This window comes from Oncorhynchus keta, chromosome 2 (assembly GCF_023373465.1).
Source record: "Oncorhynchus keta strain PuntledgeMale-10-30-2019 chromosome 2, Oket_V2, whole genome shotgun sequence".
Taxonomy (NCBI): Eukaryota; Metazoa; Chordata; class Actinopteri; order Salmoniformes; family Salmonidae; genus Oncorhynchus; species Oncorhynchus keta.
Window position 1 is genome coordinate 24945762 of NC_068422.1, and position 20680 is coordinate 24966441.

Genomic DNA, 20680 nt, shown 5'->3' on the forward strand with positions numbered 1-20680 from the left:
TTCCTCCTGACAGAGCTGGTGTAACTGAGTCAGGTTTGTAGGCCTCCTTGCTCGCACACGCTTTTTCAGTTCTGCCCACAAATGTTCTATGGGATTGAGGTCAGGGCTTTGTGACGGCCACTACAATAATTTGACTTTGTTGTCCTTAAGCCATTTTGCCACAACTTTGGAGTATGCTTGGGGTCATTGTCCATCTGGAAGACCCAATTGAGATGTTGCATCAATATATCCACATAATTTTCCTCCCTTATGATGCAATCTATTTTGTGAAGTGCACAAGTCTCTTCTGCAGCGAAGCACCCCCACAACATGATGCTGCCACCCCCATGCTTCACGGTTCGGATGGTGTTCTTCGGCTTGCAAGCCTCCCCATTTTTCCTCCAAACATAACCATGGTCATTATGGTCAAACAGTTCTGTTTTTGTTTTATCAGACCAGAGGACCCTTCTCCAAAAAGTATGATCTTTGTCCCCATGTGCAGTTGCAAACCGTAGTCTGGATTTCTTATGGCGGTATTGGAGCAGTGGCTTCTTCCTTTCTGAGCGGCCTTTCAGGTTATGTCGCTATAGGACTCGTTTTACTGTGGATATAGATATTTTTGTACCTGTTTCCTCCAGCATCTTCACAAGGTCCTTTGCTGTTGTTCTAGGATTTGCACTTTTCGCACCAAAGTATGTTCATCTCTAGGAGACAGAACGCGTCTCCTTCCTGAGCGGTATGACGGCTGCATGGTCCCATGGTGTTTATACTTGCGTACTGTTGTTTGTACAGATGAACGTGGTACCTTCAGGCTTTTGGAAATTGCTCCCAATGATGAACCAGACTTGTGGAGGTCTACTATTTTCTTGCTGACGTATTGGCTGATTTCTTGTGATTTTCCCATGATGTCAAGCAAAGAGGCACTGAGTTTGAAGGTAGGCCTTGAAATACATCCACAGGTACACCTCCAATTGACTCAAATTATGTCAATTAGCCTATCAGAAGCTTCTAAAGCCATTACCTCATTTTCTGGAATTTTCCAAGCTGTTTAAAGGCACAGTCAACTTAGTGTTTGTAAACTTCTGACGCACTGGAATTGTGATACAGTGAATTAAGTGAAATAATCTGTCTGTAAACAATTGTTGGAAAAATTCCGTGCCATGCACAAAGTAGATGTCCTAACTGACTTGCCAAAACTATAGTTTGTTAACAAGACATTTGTGGAGTGTTTGAAAAACTAGTTTTAATGACTCCAACCTAAGTGTATATAAACTTCCAAATTCAACTGTATGTAACCATATTGAGCACCAACGATAAAACACCTTATTGTCTGACCTAGTGACTGGAGACAAAAGTCAGACACACAATCCAAATGATGCTACATCATGTGATTCCATTATGCTCTAGTCAAGGGCTGTTAAGCAGGCCACAGTTGACTGTCTGTTGCTGTGAGACGCAACAGCTGATAGAGAGAGAGACCGCGTAAATATCCATTGTTAGTGACTGACCACTGGTTAACAAGGAATCACAGTATCATACACAACTAACCCATTCACACGGATTACCTTTTGTCATTCACTGCTCATTCAAATGCTGCAGAAAACATTGGAGAGATCGAAAATATAAATGGGGGAAATTAATCACTGTAGAAGACGGAATCTATTCGAGTTTCACACTATAGGCCTGGCAAGGGACTACAGATGTTTCATTTGACCAGTTTCTCACAGAAGGGAAACAGGAAATGTTAATTATTGTGTGGATTATAATTAATTGACATTTGTGTAGGGGTTGATACATTTTTAGTTAGGGTAAATCAAGTCTGAAATGTTAAAGTGGAAATCACACATTTTATAAGCCTTTTTAAAAACTTGAATACACTTAAAACTTGCATGCAACAACAGGGTGATCAAATTAATATCCAACATCTGTATGTGTAGGGGGGTGATGTCATCCAGCTAGCAGAGAATGCTTTGCTGTAGACAGGATATTGAAAATGTAATGTATTCTGCAGGTTTCAAGTAATAATTGACTTGGCCTCAAGCCCTGTCAGCCTGAATGTAATGCTTGATGGACTAATGCAAGATAATAGGCCTGCTGCATCTTTGGCTGATGGACCGTGGTCCTCTCTTTGTGTCAGCCTACATTGATAACAGCTTGGTCAATTGGTCAGACAACAGTTACAACAAAAGAGGGGTCATCAACTCAAAGATATTCAAACCTTCATAGAAATGTTCATTTAAATAACATCTCCTGCATAGCCTAATATTTCAGCTAAATAAATAAACATCTCCATAATTAATAGGCCTACCAAAATATAGCATATAGTCATTTTGAGATTGCTTTTGTCTTGTGACAAAAGTGACAGTAAAACGTTGAGACAGCATTCTTTCTTTACATTGAGGAACACCCCTCCTCCAATCATGCATCAATGCAAATTCTACATAATTCTAGTATAATGTCGTACAAACCCAAGTCAATTTGGCTTTTTACAAGTGCTAAACACAAACTTTCGAATTCTAATATAAACTGACAAGGCTATAGACTACAATCAAATAGCCTAGACTGTCATGTTTCCATTCATTCCGACCCGCTGTCCTTCAGTCATCAAAGCTCAGTGGCTTGCTGACACACTTGTTTAGGGCTTTATCCTACCACGGTGCAATTGTCCCATACAGGGCTATTCTCTCATTGTTTCATGTCGAATCATTGTAGACCTACCAATCGGTATAGGCGGCCGAAGTAATTAGCATACCTTTGTATTTTTCGAGGACATCCTCATACGCTTGAAGGTATTCCTTTTCGTCGGCGAGCATATAATCTGCCGGCGTCGTGTTGTAGTGAGCCATTACCCGAACTCCACCATAGGGCTCTCTATAGGCTGAACATTCACCGCTGTGGCGAGTGTGTAGCCTAGTTCTAGTTGCGGGACAGGGATCCGGACAGAGGATTGACGGGTGCCGTTGTTACTTGGAAGGAAACGCCCCTATACCCCTCCCCGGTAGGTCAAACCACCACTAGGCGAGACTTCTTCTCCGGTTTCATGAGAAAATCTCGGGTGTGTTCTGTGACAGTCTGGGAGGGATTGAGGGGAGAGAGGGCTGCTGGACATAATAAATGCCATCCCATATCAAGCGGGCGCGCCTGAGCAATACTAATGCACGCGTCTCCCCTCCCTGCTCTCTCTCTCTCTGCGGAGTCCACCATGACTCCAATTCCAGTAATACCAGCACACTAACGCGACGATAACAGAATCACTCAGCATCAACTGCTGTGCAAAATAATCATTAATAAGCACTGATGCCAGTGAATTAAAGACAGTCCACAACGTTTCCATTCCATGAAAATGTGCCTATAGCTTGATAGTTTAAGCATAGGAATAGGATACTCGCTATCCAATTGTCTCACTTGATTGGCCTTGCCTTATTAGGTAGGTCTATTTCCAATCCAACATACCTCACTCAATAGAGGCATGAAAAGGCTGACAACTATCATAATTCATAAATCAAGGCCTACATAGTGCATTTGTTATAACATAGAGATGCTTCAAAATAATGTCACACGGATAAAAAAAAAACTATTATTTGTGTTATAAATATGATACACTGAGCTGGAAGATTGTATATTTGTCTGTCTGTTGCATTGAGTCTGCTGAAGTCCCGGTGCTACAGCAGGCAGAGGAGATGTCATCACAGGTCCTAATACTAAAAGGGTTTAATTCCAGAGGAAATGCAGTCTAGATTAAACAGATGGTGCTGATGATGATGCATTTCAACACAGTCTAGGTTCCATTCAACCAGATTCTTTCCATAAAATATAGAGAATCAATAGGAAAATAGCTTACTTTCTAAGTAGAAGTGATCAAGACTGGTATTGACTGGTATGGACAATTTAGGGCTGGGCGATGTGGCCTAAAGATCATACCTCAATTTGTTCTAATTTATGGACGATTCACGATATACATCGACATGTTTTCTCAAAATAAGCTTTGTTGTACAATTAAAGGTCAAGTACACTGCACTGTACACGCAAGAGAAGCGACACAATTTACCTGGTTAATATTGCCTGCTAACCTGGATTTCTTTTAGCTAAATATGCAGGTTTACAAATATATACTTCTGTGTATTGATTTTAAGAAAGGCATTGGTGTTTATGGGTAGGTACAGTCGTCCAACGATTGTGCTTTTTTCGCAAATGTGCTTTTTGTTAAATCATCCCCCAGCATTGCATCGATTATATGCAACGCAGGACACGCTAGATAAACTAGTAATATCATCAACCATGTGCAGTTATAACTAGTGATTATGATTGATTGATTGTTTTTTATAAGATAAGTTTAATGCTAGCTAGCAACTTACCGTGGCTTCTACTGCGTTTGCGTAACAGGCAGGCTCCTCGTGAGGCAGGTGGTTAGAGCGTTGGACTAGTTAAGGTTGCAAGGTTGCAAGATTGGATCCCCCAAGCTGACAAGGTGAAAATCTGTCGTTCTGCCCCTGAACAAGGCAGTTAACCCACCGTTCCGATTTCCGATTGTTAGTTATGAAAACTTGAAATCGGCCCTAATTAATCGGCCATTCCGATTAATCGGTTGACCTCTACTTCGGACGCAGTATTTGCAGCATACTACAGTTACACTGTACTCTAACTGCAATCAAAAAAAATAAACATGAGAAGAAGCGAACAAACGCACATAACAAATTAAAATAAAACTAGAGTCTTGTGATACAGGCTTTTGGAATATCACGCAAAAACATACATTTTAATTAATCAAATAAATTCAATACATTACCCAGCCCTGGGACGACTGTCACAGAGATATGAATAAGATTAACAAAATGGGCGAAATCAGAGGGCAAATATTCTACAATATCAGGCATCACTAGGAAAGGGACAGATGCATCCACCTGAACAATGATCACATCCTGCCATCAGGCAGATTCAGGACTTGCGAATTGAAGAGATAATTTTTTCAAAATAGCTAGTAATCTTTGGATCCTGAGATTCAGCTAACAGAATATATGGATTTTAGGCCTACATCGTGAGTAAAACAATAGGACCCCTGTTAGAAACATCAAATAGCATTTTCAAACCAAGCAACACGTTAAAGGTTGTACATGTGATAGGTAATAGCATGTAGCCTATTACGTGTAATAACATAATGTTTGTACTACAATTATATCCCATTGGATTACGATATGATAGTTTACTGTTTCCATTTTTTTAATAAAAGCTCAAATATTCTGTTGATAAATGTCAACAGAAAGATTCTGAGAGGTCACCAAGAAGGGAAAGGAGGTGAGCGAGACAGCACACCCTGCAGATGTGCCAAGTGAGTCCATACCATTTCCAACCAAATACTCACCTTTTATAGTCCTGAGCATATGACTAAGGATTCATTCCTGAATTGAAAAGTGCATGGACCTATTATAGCCCGTTCTATGCTACTGAACTGAAACTATGGTCCAAGAACAGTCTTTTTGCAAAAAAGAAAGAAAAAAAATGCATTTAGCAAGGTCGCCCCTAGAATGTATCATTACTACTCTCATTTGTTTCACAGACTTCATTTACAGTAAATCACACAGTTCAACTACTACAATAGCTTGCTCTCCTGTGAAATTCTTAGTTTATGGCACAGAAGTTTGTCAAATAATTCCAACCGCATTTGAATTATTAAAAACATTCTGTAATCAAATAAACAGCATCAGACCAACATAAAAGTTGCAATCACAAAGGCCCTGCAGCTGGTGTCAGCCCATGCAATACATGATTAATAAACCAACGTATTAGAGGATTAGAATGAATAATCAAATTCCGATTCTAGTAGCCTAATGCACAGCATATGCACAGGCCATGATCACCGCTCATTGCACCTTCACCTAAAGAACTCAATCTCAACAGCCAATCTTGGATTGCCCCCAGGTGGTGAGGGTAGTCAACAACACCTCCGCCATGCTAATCCTCAACACAGGGGCCCCCCAGGGGTGTGTGTTCAGCCCCGTTCTGTACTCCATGTTTACCCATGAACTCCAACTCTATAAACAAGTTTTCTGATGACAGTGGTAGGCCTGATCACCAACAATGATGAGACAGCCTACAGGGAGGAGGTTAGTGCCCTGGCAGAGTGGTGCAGGGGTAATAACCTCTCCCTCAACGTCAACAAAATGATGAGGCTGATCGCGGACTACAAGAGATAGCAGAGAGAGCACGCCCCCATCCACATCGATGGGGTCACTTCGGGAGGCTGAATAAATTTGACATGGCCCCTAACAAACTTGACATGGCCCCCTCACAAACTTCTACAGATGCACCATCGAGAGCATTCTGTTAGGCTGCATCACCGCCTGGCAACTGCACTGCATGGCTCTCCAGAGGGTGGTGCGGTCAGCCCAACACATCACCAGGGGCACACTGCCTGCCCTTCAGGACATCTACAGCACCCAGTGTCATAGGAAGGCCAAAAAGACCATCAAGGACCTCAGCCACTCGAGCCACGGCCTGTTCACCCTGCTACCATCAGGTAGATGGAGACACATACACATGGTTAGCAGATGTTAATGCGAGTGTAGCGAAATGCTTGTGCTTCTAGTTCCGACCATGCAGTAATATCTAACAATTAATCTAACCTAACAATTTCACAACAACTACCTTGTCCACACACGTGTAAAGGAATGAATAAGAATATGTAGATACAAATATATGAATGGGCGATGGCTGAACGGCATAGGCAAGATGCAGTAGATGGTATAGAGTACAGTATATACATACGAGATGAGTAATATATGTAAACATTATATAAAGCGGCATTGTTTAAAGTGGCTAGTGATACATTTATTACATACATTTCTCCATTATTAAAGTGGCTCGAGATGAGTCAGTATGTTGTCAGCAGCCACTCAATGTTAGTGATGGCTGTTAACAGTCTGATGGCCTTGAGATAGAAGCTGTTTCCCAGTCTCTCGGCCCCCGCTTTGATGCACCTGTACTGACCTCGCCTTCTGAATGATAGGGGGGTGAACAGGCAGTGGCTCGGGTGGTTGTTGTCCTTCCTGTGAGGCCAAAAAGTAAATCAAAGACAACAACCACCCGAGCCACTGCCTGTTCACCCCGCTATCATCCAGAAGGCGAGGTCAGTACAGGTGCATCAGACTGTTGAACAGCCATCACCCGCCGGGCCACCACCCAGTACTCTGCCTAGCACCTTAGACACTGTCACTAGCCGACTACCGCCCAGTGCTCTGCCCTGCACCTAAGAGACTGCTGCCCAATGTTTATAGAGTCATTGAACACTGGTCACTTTAGCAATGTTTACATCCTGTTTTACCCACTTTATATGTATATACTGTATTCTAGTCGTGGCTCAACCTATATAACTGCTGCACACCATTTCTATTCATATAGTGTCCATACTGTCTATACACACAATTTATATATACTGTGAAAGAAAATGTTATTGTCTCAAGAGAAGCCTTGAATTGTACACACCATCTCCTCTCACTCCATCTTGGTTTGTGCAGGTAACTGTGAACTCATCCTCAGACCAATTGGCAGTACGCCCAGAACATTGCTCTGGGAACCAAAATAAGTATCTCAGTTTTAAGGTCCCAGCTTTGAGAGAAGAAGTCTCGTCAGTCACATGCAGGAGCCAACGTTAATAAAGACGTAAATAAAGAATCATGTAAATGAAGCTTATATGACTTGTTTGTGCGCCCTCTGATATTTCACAAGCTTGCACTGAGTTTGTGAACCTCTCCAGCCGTGATAATAAAGATTGATATGATTTACATTGAATTTGAGTCCTTAGTGGTGAATTTCCACAACAATACAATGAGTGTAAAAAACTTTAGGAACACCTTGCTAATATTACTTTGCACCCCCTTTTTGCCCTCAGATCAGCCTCAATTTGTCAGGGCATGGACTCTACAAAGTGTCAAGCATTCCACAGGGATGCTGGTCCATGTTGACTCCAATACTTCCCATAGTTGGCTGGATGTCCTTGGAGGGTGGAAAATTATGGATACACACGGGAAACTGTTGAGCATGAAAAACCCAGCAGCATTGAAGTTATTGATACACTCAAACTGGTGAGCTTGGCACCTACTACAATACCCAGTTCAAAGGCACTTTAAATATTTTGTCTTGCCCATTCACCATTTTAATGGCACACATTTGTAATAGTATAACTTCAGTCCATCCGTTCCTTAGCCCCGAACCGGGCACGAACCAGGGACCCTCTGCACACAGACAACAGTCATCCAGAAGCATCGTTACCCATCGCTCCATAAAAGCGAACGAGCTAGCCATTTCACATCGGTTACACATACACAATCTATGTCTCAATTGTCTCAAGGCTTAAAAATCCTTTAACCTGTCTTATCCCCTTCACTGATTGAAGTGGATTTGACAACTGACATGACTAAGGGTTCATAGCTTTCATCTGGATTCACCTGGTCAGTCTATGAAAGAGCAGGTGTTCCTAATGTTTTGTATACTCAGTGTATTCCGGACTCTGACATCACTCATTGTGATATTGCTAGTTATGATATTTCTGATGTTTTTTTTACTTTTTGGATTATTTTTGTATTCTTATTGTATTGCTAGATATTACTGCACTGTTGGAGCTAGAACCATAAGCATTTCAGTGCATCTGCGATAACATCTGCAAATCTGTGTAGGTGACCAACAAACTTGTATTTTATTTTATTGGATGGACAATAGAATACAGGATGTAATGTGAGCATTCCCAGACAGCAAATAACACACCTCAGCTATACAGGTTTTTACAGTAGCCTAATTATCTAATTTGTTTATTAACTTATGAGACAAAAGATTATGTGGGCCTAATTATTGGCTACAGAAGCCTATAGTACAAACATGTGTCTTTGTCTAAATTGGACATGCATCAGAAGTGACAGCGGCTGACATATGGGAGTGTCCACTGTCCAGCAGCAGCGTCAGTCTACTGTAATTATGCAGAATAAATTAAAAGCCTGTCGCCTATTTATACTTGTAAAAAATCTACAATGCATCACAGCACAGTGGCTAAATTTGCCATATCTGATAGATTTGCAGAATCAATGGGTCTATTTTATGTTATATTATCAGCAGCAGTACAAACAATGAAATATTGACACTCACCTGCAATCCTGAGCACGGCTCTCTCTGCTGGATCCAAAACGGATCCTCCCTGAATTTTTCGCTTATGTCGCTCGTGTCTGGGTAGGTTCCAGGGTAACGTGTCCCCTGGTGCCGGTGAGACCGATCCAGATTTAAAACTATAATCATCTTCATCCGAGAAATCAGCCGATGAAGACATGGAACAGTGAAGGGAAGCGTTGCCCGAACCGGAGCTCTGATAAAACAATAGAAATGAATTATCAATGTGTTGCGAGGCAACACACATAAAGCACAGACAGACACAATGAAACATTTCTCACCATCGCTGCACCTACGTTTGCCTAAACTGACGCGCGTAACCTAGTGTAAATGCACATTGATAGCTCAAGGGAGGCACAGTAGCGTGAGCCAACAGCTCGCCTAGCAATGATCTCTGATTCAACAATAAAAATAAAATGCACAAGCAGGCATCAAGAAGGAAAATCGATTGTATCTGGCTCCCCCGCCAGGCCAGAAATAAGACTTACCGCTGTATACATGGTGTCGGTTGAATAATATCGAAATCCTTTATTAATTTGCTGTAAGCTCAGGCAGCGGCGAGTTATGTCATTAAAAAAAAAATCAGAACCACACCCTTCTACCGATGCACTCTGCACATTAAGTTAGTGAAGTCTCTCCTTTGAGATGAAATTATGTCAAGTCCCCAGAGCAGAGAGTGCGAATAGATTGGGCCAAGGCGAGCAGAATGCGATGCTAGGGCTGTAGCATGTCAACGCGTCACCATCCTAGGATACAGAACAAGACGGGTGGAGACTAGAGAGGATCCCAGCGCTCTAAATCCTGATTATTCAATCGGGAAACTGTGGCCAATGTCGCTGTGTTACTACAGCCCCCTCCTGGGTGGGTACGTGCATGTCTAGTGGTGACTGCGTAGCCTCCACGTTTACGGTCGAAAACCAATCAGAAATCCAGACTGGTCCATGAACATCCTTTTGTCATCAACCTGGTCTCATCAGCCATGCACAGCCGCGTTGTTGTTTTGCTGCCTTGATGCGCATGTGCTTGCACTGTGTGCCATTGACTAAAATTGTTGTTAGTTGACAATGAATGTGCAATTTTAGAGCACTATCCTTATCATCTAAATAAATGAACAAATATCCGGGTTCTTAAGGCTTATTCATTACAACCTATCTCTGTCTGCCTGTGTCTGTGTGTCTGTCTGGCTCTGTCTGTCTGCCTGTCTGAAGGCTGTCTGCCTTGGCCCTGTGATAGGGTAAGGGGGCAGATGCATAACAAATACTTTGCCACAGCATATGTTGGCACATCCAGACAGGGTGTGGCTGGTCAAAAAGCAATAGGGCATACCAGTCACATGTGGACTTCGATTGCAAAATTATAGAACTGCATTGCTGTTTGCAATCTGACCAATAGTAGGACATTGACAGTTACCTTTGGGTGATTTCACAATCACCAACCTGTTCCCAGGATGGATTGTGACTATTTACTGTGGCCTGAGGGTCTATCAACAAAGCATTCTCTTGCTCAATGGTGAGCACAAACGTGCTTGAAATTATGCAAACAATGCATGATATGACTTAAATATAATGATCCATAAACTTTGGCTGTGCATTTATTGCATTTGAGTGATCATCAATCTTTGTTAAACCCTCCAAATATCAATACCACTTCAAGGTTTTAGACTACTGAGTCATGGTCATATCATATTGTAGGGAAATTAGGGGGTTGCCCTGACCAGGATTCGAACCCAGGTCCAGCGACTTTCAAGCCAACACCTCAGCTGTTAATGGGGCCGCTAGGTGTTAGGTTAAAGTAACTGTCCAGTGAAAATCTCACTTTTAAAATATCATATTCTGTTAACTCATACCCAAACAATGGAGTTGACTCATCCTATAGTCATATGTGGCCAAAGCATAATTTGGAGGGGGAAAAAAACACTTCAAAAACTTCACCTCAAACTGGTATCTCAAACAGATTGTTTAATTAAAAAATGCTTGATATTTCCTCATCAAGGATGATGTCATCATCCTGAGGAGGATGAGCTGGCCAATCAGCAGTCTACTGACATTAATATCTTTAAGGCTGTGGCTGCAGAGCCCAACTTTTCCCAGAGTAAAGCTTATGAGCATGTGCAGATCACGTTCTATACTTTACACAGAGTCACTGCTCTAGCTATAGAGAAAAGGCAACTCTTACAAATGGTAGACTTACCAATTTAATAAAGTTAGATCAAAACTGAATCTATGTCTGCATGATCACATAATGATCGTATTCTACATAACTGAACCGAATATAATAGCATAGTATAACATTACTGTAAGACAAAAACACCACTGCATTTTCAGCGTGCACCACAAGGCAAAATACTTGACTATGCTACAGTTGGTTAACACCATCTGCTCTAAAATTCGTTCACTGTACATCATTCAACACAACACTGTAGGCTACTTCTAAACAACACTGTATAACAAGAAGATCTAAATGCATATCCCCATGAAACTGATTGAGATCAAATGGTTGGTATGCAAATGCTGCATGAAAGTTTTACTGGTAAAACTTAAAGAATTATCATTCAGGATTGACAGTTGGAAATGTGAAGGGAAGACCACAACCATGTGCGTTAATAAGTAGAGGTAAAGAAACAGATACATAGAACGTGATCCGCACATGCGCAGTAGCTTCGGGACCTTTAGTCCGGGAAAAAGGGTTTGGGAAAAAAGGTCTGAGAAAGGTTGGATCAGCAGCCACTCCATATATTTGTAATGACCGCTATAAGGCCACACCACTATTGTTGGGGTACGCCCACACCATTCCAACACACAAAATCTGCTTTTTAACATACTTAATTGCCATTAATTGGAAGGAAAACTATTTCATTTACATTACATTTACATTTAAGTCATTTAGCAGACGCTCTTATCCAGAGCGACTTACAAATTGGTGCATTCACCTTATGACATCCAGTGGAACAGCCACTTTACAATAGTGCATCTAAATCTTTTAAGGGGGGGGGGGGTGAGAAGGATTACTTTATCCTATCCTAGGTATTCCTTAAAGAGGTGGGGTTTCAGGTGTCTCCGGAAGGTGGTGATTGACTCCGCTGTCCTGGCGTCGTGGGGGAGTTTGTTCCACCATTGGGGGGCCAGAGCAGCGAACAGTTTTGACTGGGCTGAGCGGGAACTGTACTTCCTCAGTGGTAGGGAGGCGAGAGGTGGATGAACGCAGTGCCCTTGTTTGGGTGTAGGGCCTGATCAGAGCCTGGAGGTACTGAGGTGCCGTTCCCCTCACAGCTCCGTAGGCAAGCACCATGGTCTTGTAGCGGATGCGAGCTTCAACTGGAAGCCAGTGGAGAGAGCGGAGGAGCGGGGTGACGTGAGAGAACTTGGGAAGGTTGAACACCAGACGGGCTGCGGCGTTCTGGATGAGTTGTAGGGGTTTAATGGCACAGGCAGGGAGCCCAGCCAACAGTGAGTTGCAGTAATCCAGACGGGAGATGACAAGTGCCTGGATTAGGACCTGCGCCGCTTCCTGTGTGAGGCAGGGTCGTACTCTGCGGATGTTGTAGAGCATGAACCTACAGGAACGGGCCACCGCCTTGATGTTAGTTGAGAACGACAGGGTGTTGTCCAGGATCACGCCAAGGTTCTTAGCGCTCTGGGAGGAGGACACAATGGAGTTGTCAACCGTGATGGCGAGATCATGGAACGGGCAGTCCTTCCCCGGGAGGAAGAGCAGCTCCGTCTTGCCGAGGTTCAGCTTGAGGTGGTGATCCGTCATCCACACTGATATGTCTGCCAGACATGCAGAGATGCGATTCGCCACCTGGTCATCAGAAGGGGGAAAGGAGAAGATTAATTGTGTGTCGTCTGCATAGCAATGATAGGAGAGACCATGTGAGGTTATGACAGAGCCAAGTGACTTGGTGTATAGCGAGAATAGGAGAGGGCCTAGAACCGAGCCCTGGGGGACACCAGTGGTGAGAGCGCGTGGTGAGGAGACAGATTCTCGCCACGCCACCTGGTAGGAGCGACCTGTCAGGTAGGACGCAATCCAGCGTGGGCCGCGCCGGAGATGCCCAACTCGGAGAGGGTGGAGAGGAGGATCTGATGGTTCACAGTATCGAAGGCAGCCGATAGGTCTAGAAGGATGAGAGCAGAGGAGAGAGAGTTAGCTTTAGCAGTGCGGAGCGCCTCCGTGATACAGAGAAGAGCAGTCTCAGTTGAATGACTAGTCTTGAAACCTGACTGATTTGGATCAAGAAGGTCATTCTGAGAGAGATAGCGGGAGAGCTGGCCAAGGACGGCACGTTCAAAAGTTTTGGAGAGAAAAGAAAGAAGGGATACTGGTCTGTAGTTGATGACATCGGAGGGATCGAGTGTAGGTTTTTTCAGAAGGGGTGCAACTCTCGCTCTCTTGAAGACGGAAGGGACGTAGCCAGCGGTCAGGGATGAGTTGATGAGCGAGGTGAGGTAAGGGAGAAGGTCTCCGGAAATGGTCTAGAGAAGAGAGGAGGGGATAGGGTCAAGCGGGCAGGTTGTTGGGCGGCCAGCCGTCACAAGACGCAATATTTCATCTGGAGAGAGAGGGGAGAAAGAGGTCAGAGCACAGGGTAGGGCAGTGTGAGCAGAACCAGCGGTGTCGTTTGACTTAGCAAACGAGGATCGGATGTCGTCGACCTTCTTTTCAAAATGGTTGACGAAGTCATCTGCAGAGAGGGAGGAGGGGGAGGGGGAGGAGGATTCAGGAGGGAGGAGAAGGTGGCAAAGAGCTTCCTAGGGTTAGAGGCAGATGCTTGGAATTTAGAGTGGTAGAAAGTGGCTTTAGCAGCAGAGACAGAGGAGGAAAATGTAGAGAGGAGGGAGTGAAAGGATGCCAGGTCCGCAGGGAGGCGAGTTTTCCTCCATTTCCGCTCGGCTGCCCGGAGCCCTGTTCTGTGAGCTCGCAATGAGTCGTCGAGCCACGGAGCGGGAGGGAGGACCGAGCCGGCCTGGAGGATAGGGGACATAGAGAGTCAAAGGATGCAGAAAGGGAGGAGAGGAGGGTTGAGGAGGCAGAATCAGGAGATAGGTTGAGAAGGTTTGAGCAGAGGGAAGAGATGATAGGATGGAAGAGGAGAGAGTAGCGGGGGGAGAGAGAGCGAAGGTTGGGACGGCGCGATACAATCCGAGTAGGGGCAGTGTGGGAAGTGTTGGATGAGAGCGAGAGGGAAAAGGATACAAGGTAGTGGTCGGAGACTTGGAGGGGAGTTGCAATGAGGTTAGTGGAAGAACAGCACCTAGTAAAGATGAGGTCGAGCGTATTGCCTGCCTTGTGAGTAAGGGGGGAAGGTGAGAGGGTGAGGTCAAAAGAGGAGAGGAATGGAAAGAAGGAGGCAGAGAGGAATGAGTCAAAGGTAGACGTGGGGAGGTTAAAGTCGCCCAGAACTGTGAGAGGTGAGCCGTCCTCAGGAAAGGAGCTTATCAAGGCATCAAGCTCATTAATGAACTCTCCGAGGGGACCTGGAGGGCGATAAATGATAAGGATGTTAAGCTTGAAAGGGCTGGTAACTGTGACAGCATGAAATTCAAAGGAGGCGATAGACAGATGGGTAAGGGGAGAAAGAGAGAATGACCACTTGGGAGAGATGAGGATCCCGGTGCCACCACCCCGCTGACCAGAAGCTCTCGGGGTGTGCGAGAACACATGGGCGGACGAAGAGAGAGCAGTAGGAGTAGCAGTGTTATCTGTGGTGATCCATGTTTCCGTCAGTGCCAAGAAGTCGAGGGACTGGAGGGAGGCAAAGGCTGAGATGAACTCTGCCTTGTTGGCCGCAGATCGGCAGTTCCAGAGGCTACCAGAGACCTGGAACTCCACGTGGGTCGTGCGCGCTGGGACCACCAGATTAGGTGGCCGCGGCCACGCGGTGTGGAGCGTTTGTATGGTCTGTGCAGAGAGGAGAGAACAGGGATAGACAGACACATAGTTGACAGGCTACAGAAGAGGCTACGCTAATGCAAGGAGATTGAATGACAAGTGGACTACACGTCTCGAATGTTCAGAAAGTTTTTTACGTAGGAAGAATCTTATTGACTAAAATGATTAAAATGATACAGTACTGCTGAAGTAGGCTAGCTGGCAGTGGCTGCGTTGTTGACTTTGTAGGCTAGCTGGCAGTGGCTGCGTTGTTGACACTACACTAATCAAGTCGTTCCGTTGAGTGTAATAGTTTCTACAGTGCTGCTATTCGGGGCTAGCTGGCTAGCTAGCAGTGTTGATTACGTTACGTTGCGTTAAAAGAACGACAATAGCTGGCTAGCTAACCTAGAAAATCGCTCTAGACTACACAATTATCTTTGATACACAGACGGCTATGTAGCTAGCTATGTAGCTAGCTACGATCAAACAAATCAAACCGTTGTGCTGTAATGAAATGAAATGAAAATGTGATACTACCTGTGGAGCGAAGCGGAATGCGACCGGGTTGTTGAGTGCGGAAGTTCTATTCAGTAGACGTTGGCTAGCTGTTGGCTAGCTAGCAGTGTCTCCTACGTTAAGGACGACAAATAGCTGGCTAGCTAACCTCGGTAAATTAAGATAATCACTCTAAGACTACACGCTCTAAACTACACAATTATCTTGGATACGAAGACAGCAAAGGCAACTATGTAGCTAGCTAACACTACACTAATCAAGTCGTTCAGTTGAGTGTAATAGTTTCTACAGTGCTGCTATTCGGTAGACGGTGGACGTTTGCTAGCTGGGTAGCTGCTGGGCAGATAGCAGTGTAGACTACGTTAGGACGACGAAATACGAAGTTGCAATAGAAGTGCTGACTGTTTCACTTTGTTGTCCTCTTTCTTTTCCTTTTTCTTCTGTCCTTCTTTTGTCCTTATTTTGTCTTCCTTTCTTCTGTTAACTAGATATTTTTTGTTGTTATTCTTTGTAAGCTAGCTAGCTTCTTCCAGGAGAGTCCCTAGCAACTGCTTAGCAACAAGTAAACAATTCTGCTAGCAATTCAGCTAGCTAAGATAACTGTACAATTTTATGAATAAATACTTTTTCAAAAGCCTGTCTTTTTTGGTTTGTTCCTTGTTTTGTCCTCTATTGAGTCTTGCAGTTTTCTCTTGATTTTTTTCGATGTACTTCACTCATATTTGAATTAATAATAGGCCATATTTCATAGAAATCTGGAAAGACTGGACAGTTACTTAAAAGTCGCTACAATGCTTCGGCCCATATTATCTTTATTGTGACCATAGTGTTAGGAGAAACCCACCACCTCAAACAAAGCATAACTAAACACTTGTTTTAGGAGATTGCAAAGCCCGCCCACCACATACTTGGTGAGTCACCACTCTTACTTAACATACTTTTTTCTCGGTTACATCAATCGCGTTGAATATTGGTAGTAACGTTCTCCATATACATTCCTACAAGACTACAACACCCAGAATTGTCAGGAACAAGACAATAACAATTGCATTGATGTGATGGGTTAATCTTTGCTTTCATACTTTCTTATGTGTGAATTGAAAAAGTCCCATAGTAATTTAGAATAATTATTAAAAAATTGTTCAATGGTACTCTATTGCTATTACCATATATTGAATAATAAATTAAGAATCAATATATTTCTTGAGAACTTGAGGATACAGAGAAAAGGATCCATCAGTAAATGTCCATGTTTACAAAAACTAAACATGATACAGTTGGGAAAAGAAACATTCAAATTCACATTGATGATCTATTGTAAATAGGGCTACACAATTGTTTTATTTATTCTAGAGGTAATTGTAATATTGGCCATTTGAAACAATGTAATCACAACACAAAGACAAAGAGGTTCAGTAACTTCATGATACTCAGTTGTAACTTGAAAGTCCAAACTGAGCTAGATTTATCCAGAGTAAACTAAGAAAATGTAGACACCCAAAAGCACATATGCACCAACCTTCATCTTCTAGCACTACATCCCGTTTTCCCCCCAGTAGCCTGAGTTTGGCATATGATGAGGTTTAAGGGTTGTATCCTACAACTGAGATGATTGTTAATATAAACAATCGAGAATTATTCAGTTGCAGCAACATTATGACATGGTATATGTCAAATGTTTGTTTGATGCCTGTGTCAACATGCAAAATGACAACATGGGCAATATCAAGAAATTGAATACATTTTAAGGCTTCAACTTTAACATTTGTCAGTGTTCATAAAATGTCAATCTGCAATAGCTTTTCGAATAACAGCGTACCAAGGCATGATGTGGTACAGAAGGCCAAACAATTGAAGGAAAACTGGCGCTTAAAAACCATCCATTGCATCGATGTCAATGGGGATTACGCGCGCATTTTAAATTGGATACTAAATTGGTAATTAATTTAAGGAAACATATCATCGATGTAGCCTATACTTGTCAATTGAAATATATATATTTTTTTTAAATCGGCCTGGTGTTAATTGACCATGCAGATTTAATTTAGAATAGATAGCATAAATGACTATGGCTGCTGGATTTAGGCTATATTATCCAATAATATACCTACGGGTTTGCGTGTTGGGGTGACTTGTACTGAGTGATAGAAGTCTGGAAGGACTCTCTTCTTCACTTTTCGTTTTCTCACAGTTGTGGATGAGTCACTTTGATGCTCACTCTCGGGAATTTCGACAAGAGGCTTTTCCTCTGCAGCTCGAGCGCGCGCCCTCCTGGCATGGAGCGGGCTGTGCCTGAAGCCCTGTAAAAACATGGCACATCATGTCCAAAAGGAGAGAGAAAAATATGCTGAAATCGTTTAATATGCTTGAGACATATAACTATTTGGAAGATCAATATATTATTATGAATCACACGGACACATATTACTATTCATGGATGAAACTGGGATTTTGTATAGCTACACGATCTAATAGTATAAACATGTAATTAAGTACACTGAACAAAAATATAAATGTAAAGTGTTGGTCCCATGTTTCATGAGCTGAAATAAAATATCCCAGAAATGTTCCATTTGTACAACATGCTTATTTCTCTTAAATTTTGTGCACACATTTGTTTACATCTCTGTTAGTGATCATTTATTCTTTGCCAAGACAATACATCCACCTGACAGGTGTGGCATATCAAGAAGCGGCATAATCATTACACAGGTGCACCTTGTGCTGGGGGACAATAAAAGGCCACTCTAAAATGTGCAGTTTTGTCACACAACACAATGCCACAGATGTCTCAAGTTGAGGGAGTGTGCAATTGGCAAACCATGTGTAACCAAGCCAGCCCAGGACCTCCACATCCGGCTTCTTCACCTGCGGGATTGTCTGATACCAGCCACCCAGACAGATGATGAAACTGTGGGTTTGCACAACGGAAGAATGTCTGCACATGTCTGTACAAACTGTCAGAAACCGTCTCAGGGAAGCTCATCCGCGTGCTTGTCAACATCACCAGGGTCTTGACCTGACTGCAGTCTGGCGCCGGACCCGACTTCAGTGGGCAAATGCTCACCTTCGATGTTGAAACCACGGATGAATCCCAGTTTCAACTGTACCGGGCAGATGGCAGACAGAGTGTATGGCGTTGTGTGGGTGAATGGTTTACTGATGTCAACATTGTGAACAGAGTGCCCCATGGTGGCAGTGGGGTTATGGTATGGGCAGGCATAAACTATGGACAATGAACACAATTGGATTTTATCAATAGCATGTTCCAGTTCTCGCCAATACCTAGCAACTTCGAACAACCAATGAAGGGGAGTGGGACAACATTTCACAGGCCACAATTAACAGCCTGATCAACTCTATGAGAAGGAGATGTGTCACGCTGCATGAGGCAAATAGCAGTCACATCAGATACCGACTGGTATTCTGATCCATGCTCCTACCTTTGTTAAGGTACAGTATCTGTGACCAACAGATGCATATGTGTATTCCCAGTCGTGAAATACATAAATTAGGGCCTAATGCATTTATTTCAATTGACTGATTTCCTTATATGAACTGTAACTCAGTAAAATCTTTGAAATTGTTGCATGTTGCATTTATATTTTTGTTCAGTGTAGTTGGTTTTTAATGTACAATTTGTTTTAGCCTATATAGGCATATTTTGTCATTTTTCATTACAACGTGGATTATTTTTTCAGAATTACAGTCAAACTGCAGAAAGTGCAGAATCAGTCACTTTATTTATTGATCACACTATGTCTAACAATAGCACACCAACAACGCCAAAAAGTATACCGGTAAAGTATAATAAAAGTAACACAGAGCACCATTATACCTCCTTCACAATATATAAATAAAAAAAATGGCTACTTACTGACCTAGACAGAAGTAATAGCCTAACCAATGATTGATTACCTCTGATCGAAAATGATGCGTCCGGAGACCAGCTTCTAGGACAAATGAAAATATTTTCTAACACTCGGATACCTTCAAACACACCACATATGAGGCCTGTTGTCTATGGCTACATTTAGGATATCATAATGATATCATAGGATACCATTAGACAAATTAATACTGTCTACGTTACAGTACACTTGTGAATAAGGTGGACAAGATACATTTGCACACTGACAGTAGCCTAATAGATGATTTCATCCTCAAGGCTATGCACATAGCAGTCTAAACTCTATAGGCTATGTTTTTCTGCTGAAAATAATGGCTATTCAAGTGTGTCAAGTCGCTAAGAATAGCACATGGTACAGTTTAGGTTATAACCTATTTAACAGGTTATCGTGTGAAAATGCTTGAACATATAACAGACATGCCACGCATTTGGTTTGGTGGGTTAGCCGCACTGCTTGGAGATGCTGACGCCTCTACTCACCGCGACTCTTTGAGCGCCCTGAAAGCACGGATTTAATAGGATGTTTCCCGTTACGAAGCCGCCGATGCCAGCAACAGAAAAAGAGAATTGTTGCAATAGTTCCCACCAATAGCAGCAACAATAACAAAACAACTTGAATACTATACGGTCTCAATAAAACCAAAAACGCCGCAGCAATCATTATAAAACGCGATGTAGTGCAGCGCCTTCTCCACACAGATATCCGGCTCCACGTATGCTGCCCTAAATGCTGAAAGCGAACCAATATATTGACACAGGATATAGTGAATTTCTCATCGCAGCCTGAAACATGGGATAGGCTACGGACTATTCTACAGTTCTATTGATTTCAATAACGTATTTTAAAGCATCAATCCATGACTCAGTCGAAGAGCTTTTTACAACTCAAGCAGGGGAGTAAGCATCATGCATCTCTGAGCTCAGCACAGCAAAAATGTTGCAGATGGAAGATATTTAAAGGTGTCAGCCCGGGAATCATGATCAGTCTCTATCATTAACCTGCTTAAATGTATAGTCTCCGATACATGATTAGAATACTGTAGGATGAAAAAGGCAATTTAGGCTATAAGACTAGGCTGTAATAACACATAGGCCTTGTATAGGCCCATTTGTCATGAAATTACTCTGCTAAATAGAAAATTGCTAGTAGGCCAGCTGGCTAAGATAAAACACAGAGGACGTTTTGACATTTAGTATTTGACATGGAATGAAAATTATGTTCAATAATTTATATTTTTACTAAAATATCAA

The 20680-nt window shown here is 42.8% G+C and overlaps 1 protein-coding gene across 20 annotated transcripts in view; it reads right to left on the reverse strand.

Annotated features, from left to right (window-relative positions):
- LOC118398431 (dystonin-like) overlaps positions 1-20634 on the reverse strand; it is a 200198-nt gene extending 179564 nt beyond the window's left edge. For 8 of the 20 annotated variants that reach the window (XM_052474046.1, XM_052474064.1, XM_052474112.1 and 5 more), the window contains exons 1-4: positions 19910-20633; positions 19438-19472; positions 17631-17819; positions 9112-9325 (exon numbers count right to left, since the gene is read on the reverse strand). In XM_052474046.1, coding sequence (XP_052330006.1) covers positions 9112-9325; positions 17631-17819; positions 19438-19472; positions 19910-20090 — 619 coding nt within the window. In that variant the 5' untranslated portion in view covers positions 20091-20633. Of the gene's footprint in view, positions 1-2731; positions 2923-9111; positions 9326-9410; positions 9501-9617; positions 9784-17630; positions 17820-19437; positions 19473-19909 lie in introns of those variants that run through there. The other 12 variants (XM_052474093.1, XM_052474160.1, XM_052474083.1 and 9 more) reach the window with 8 other exon arrangements.
- Between the last annotated feature and the right edge of the window lie 46 nt (positions 20635-20680).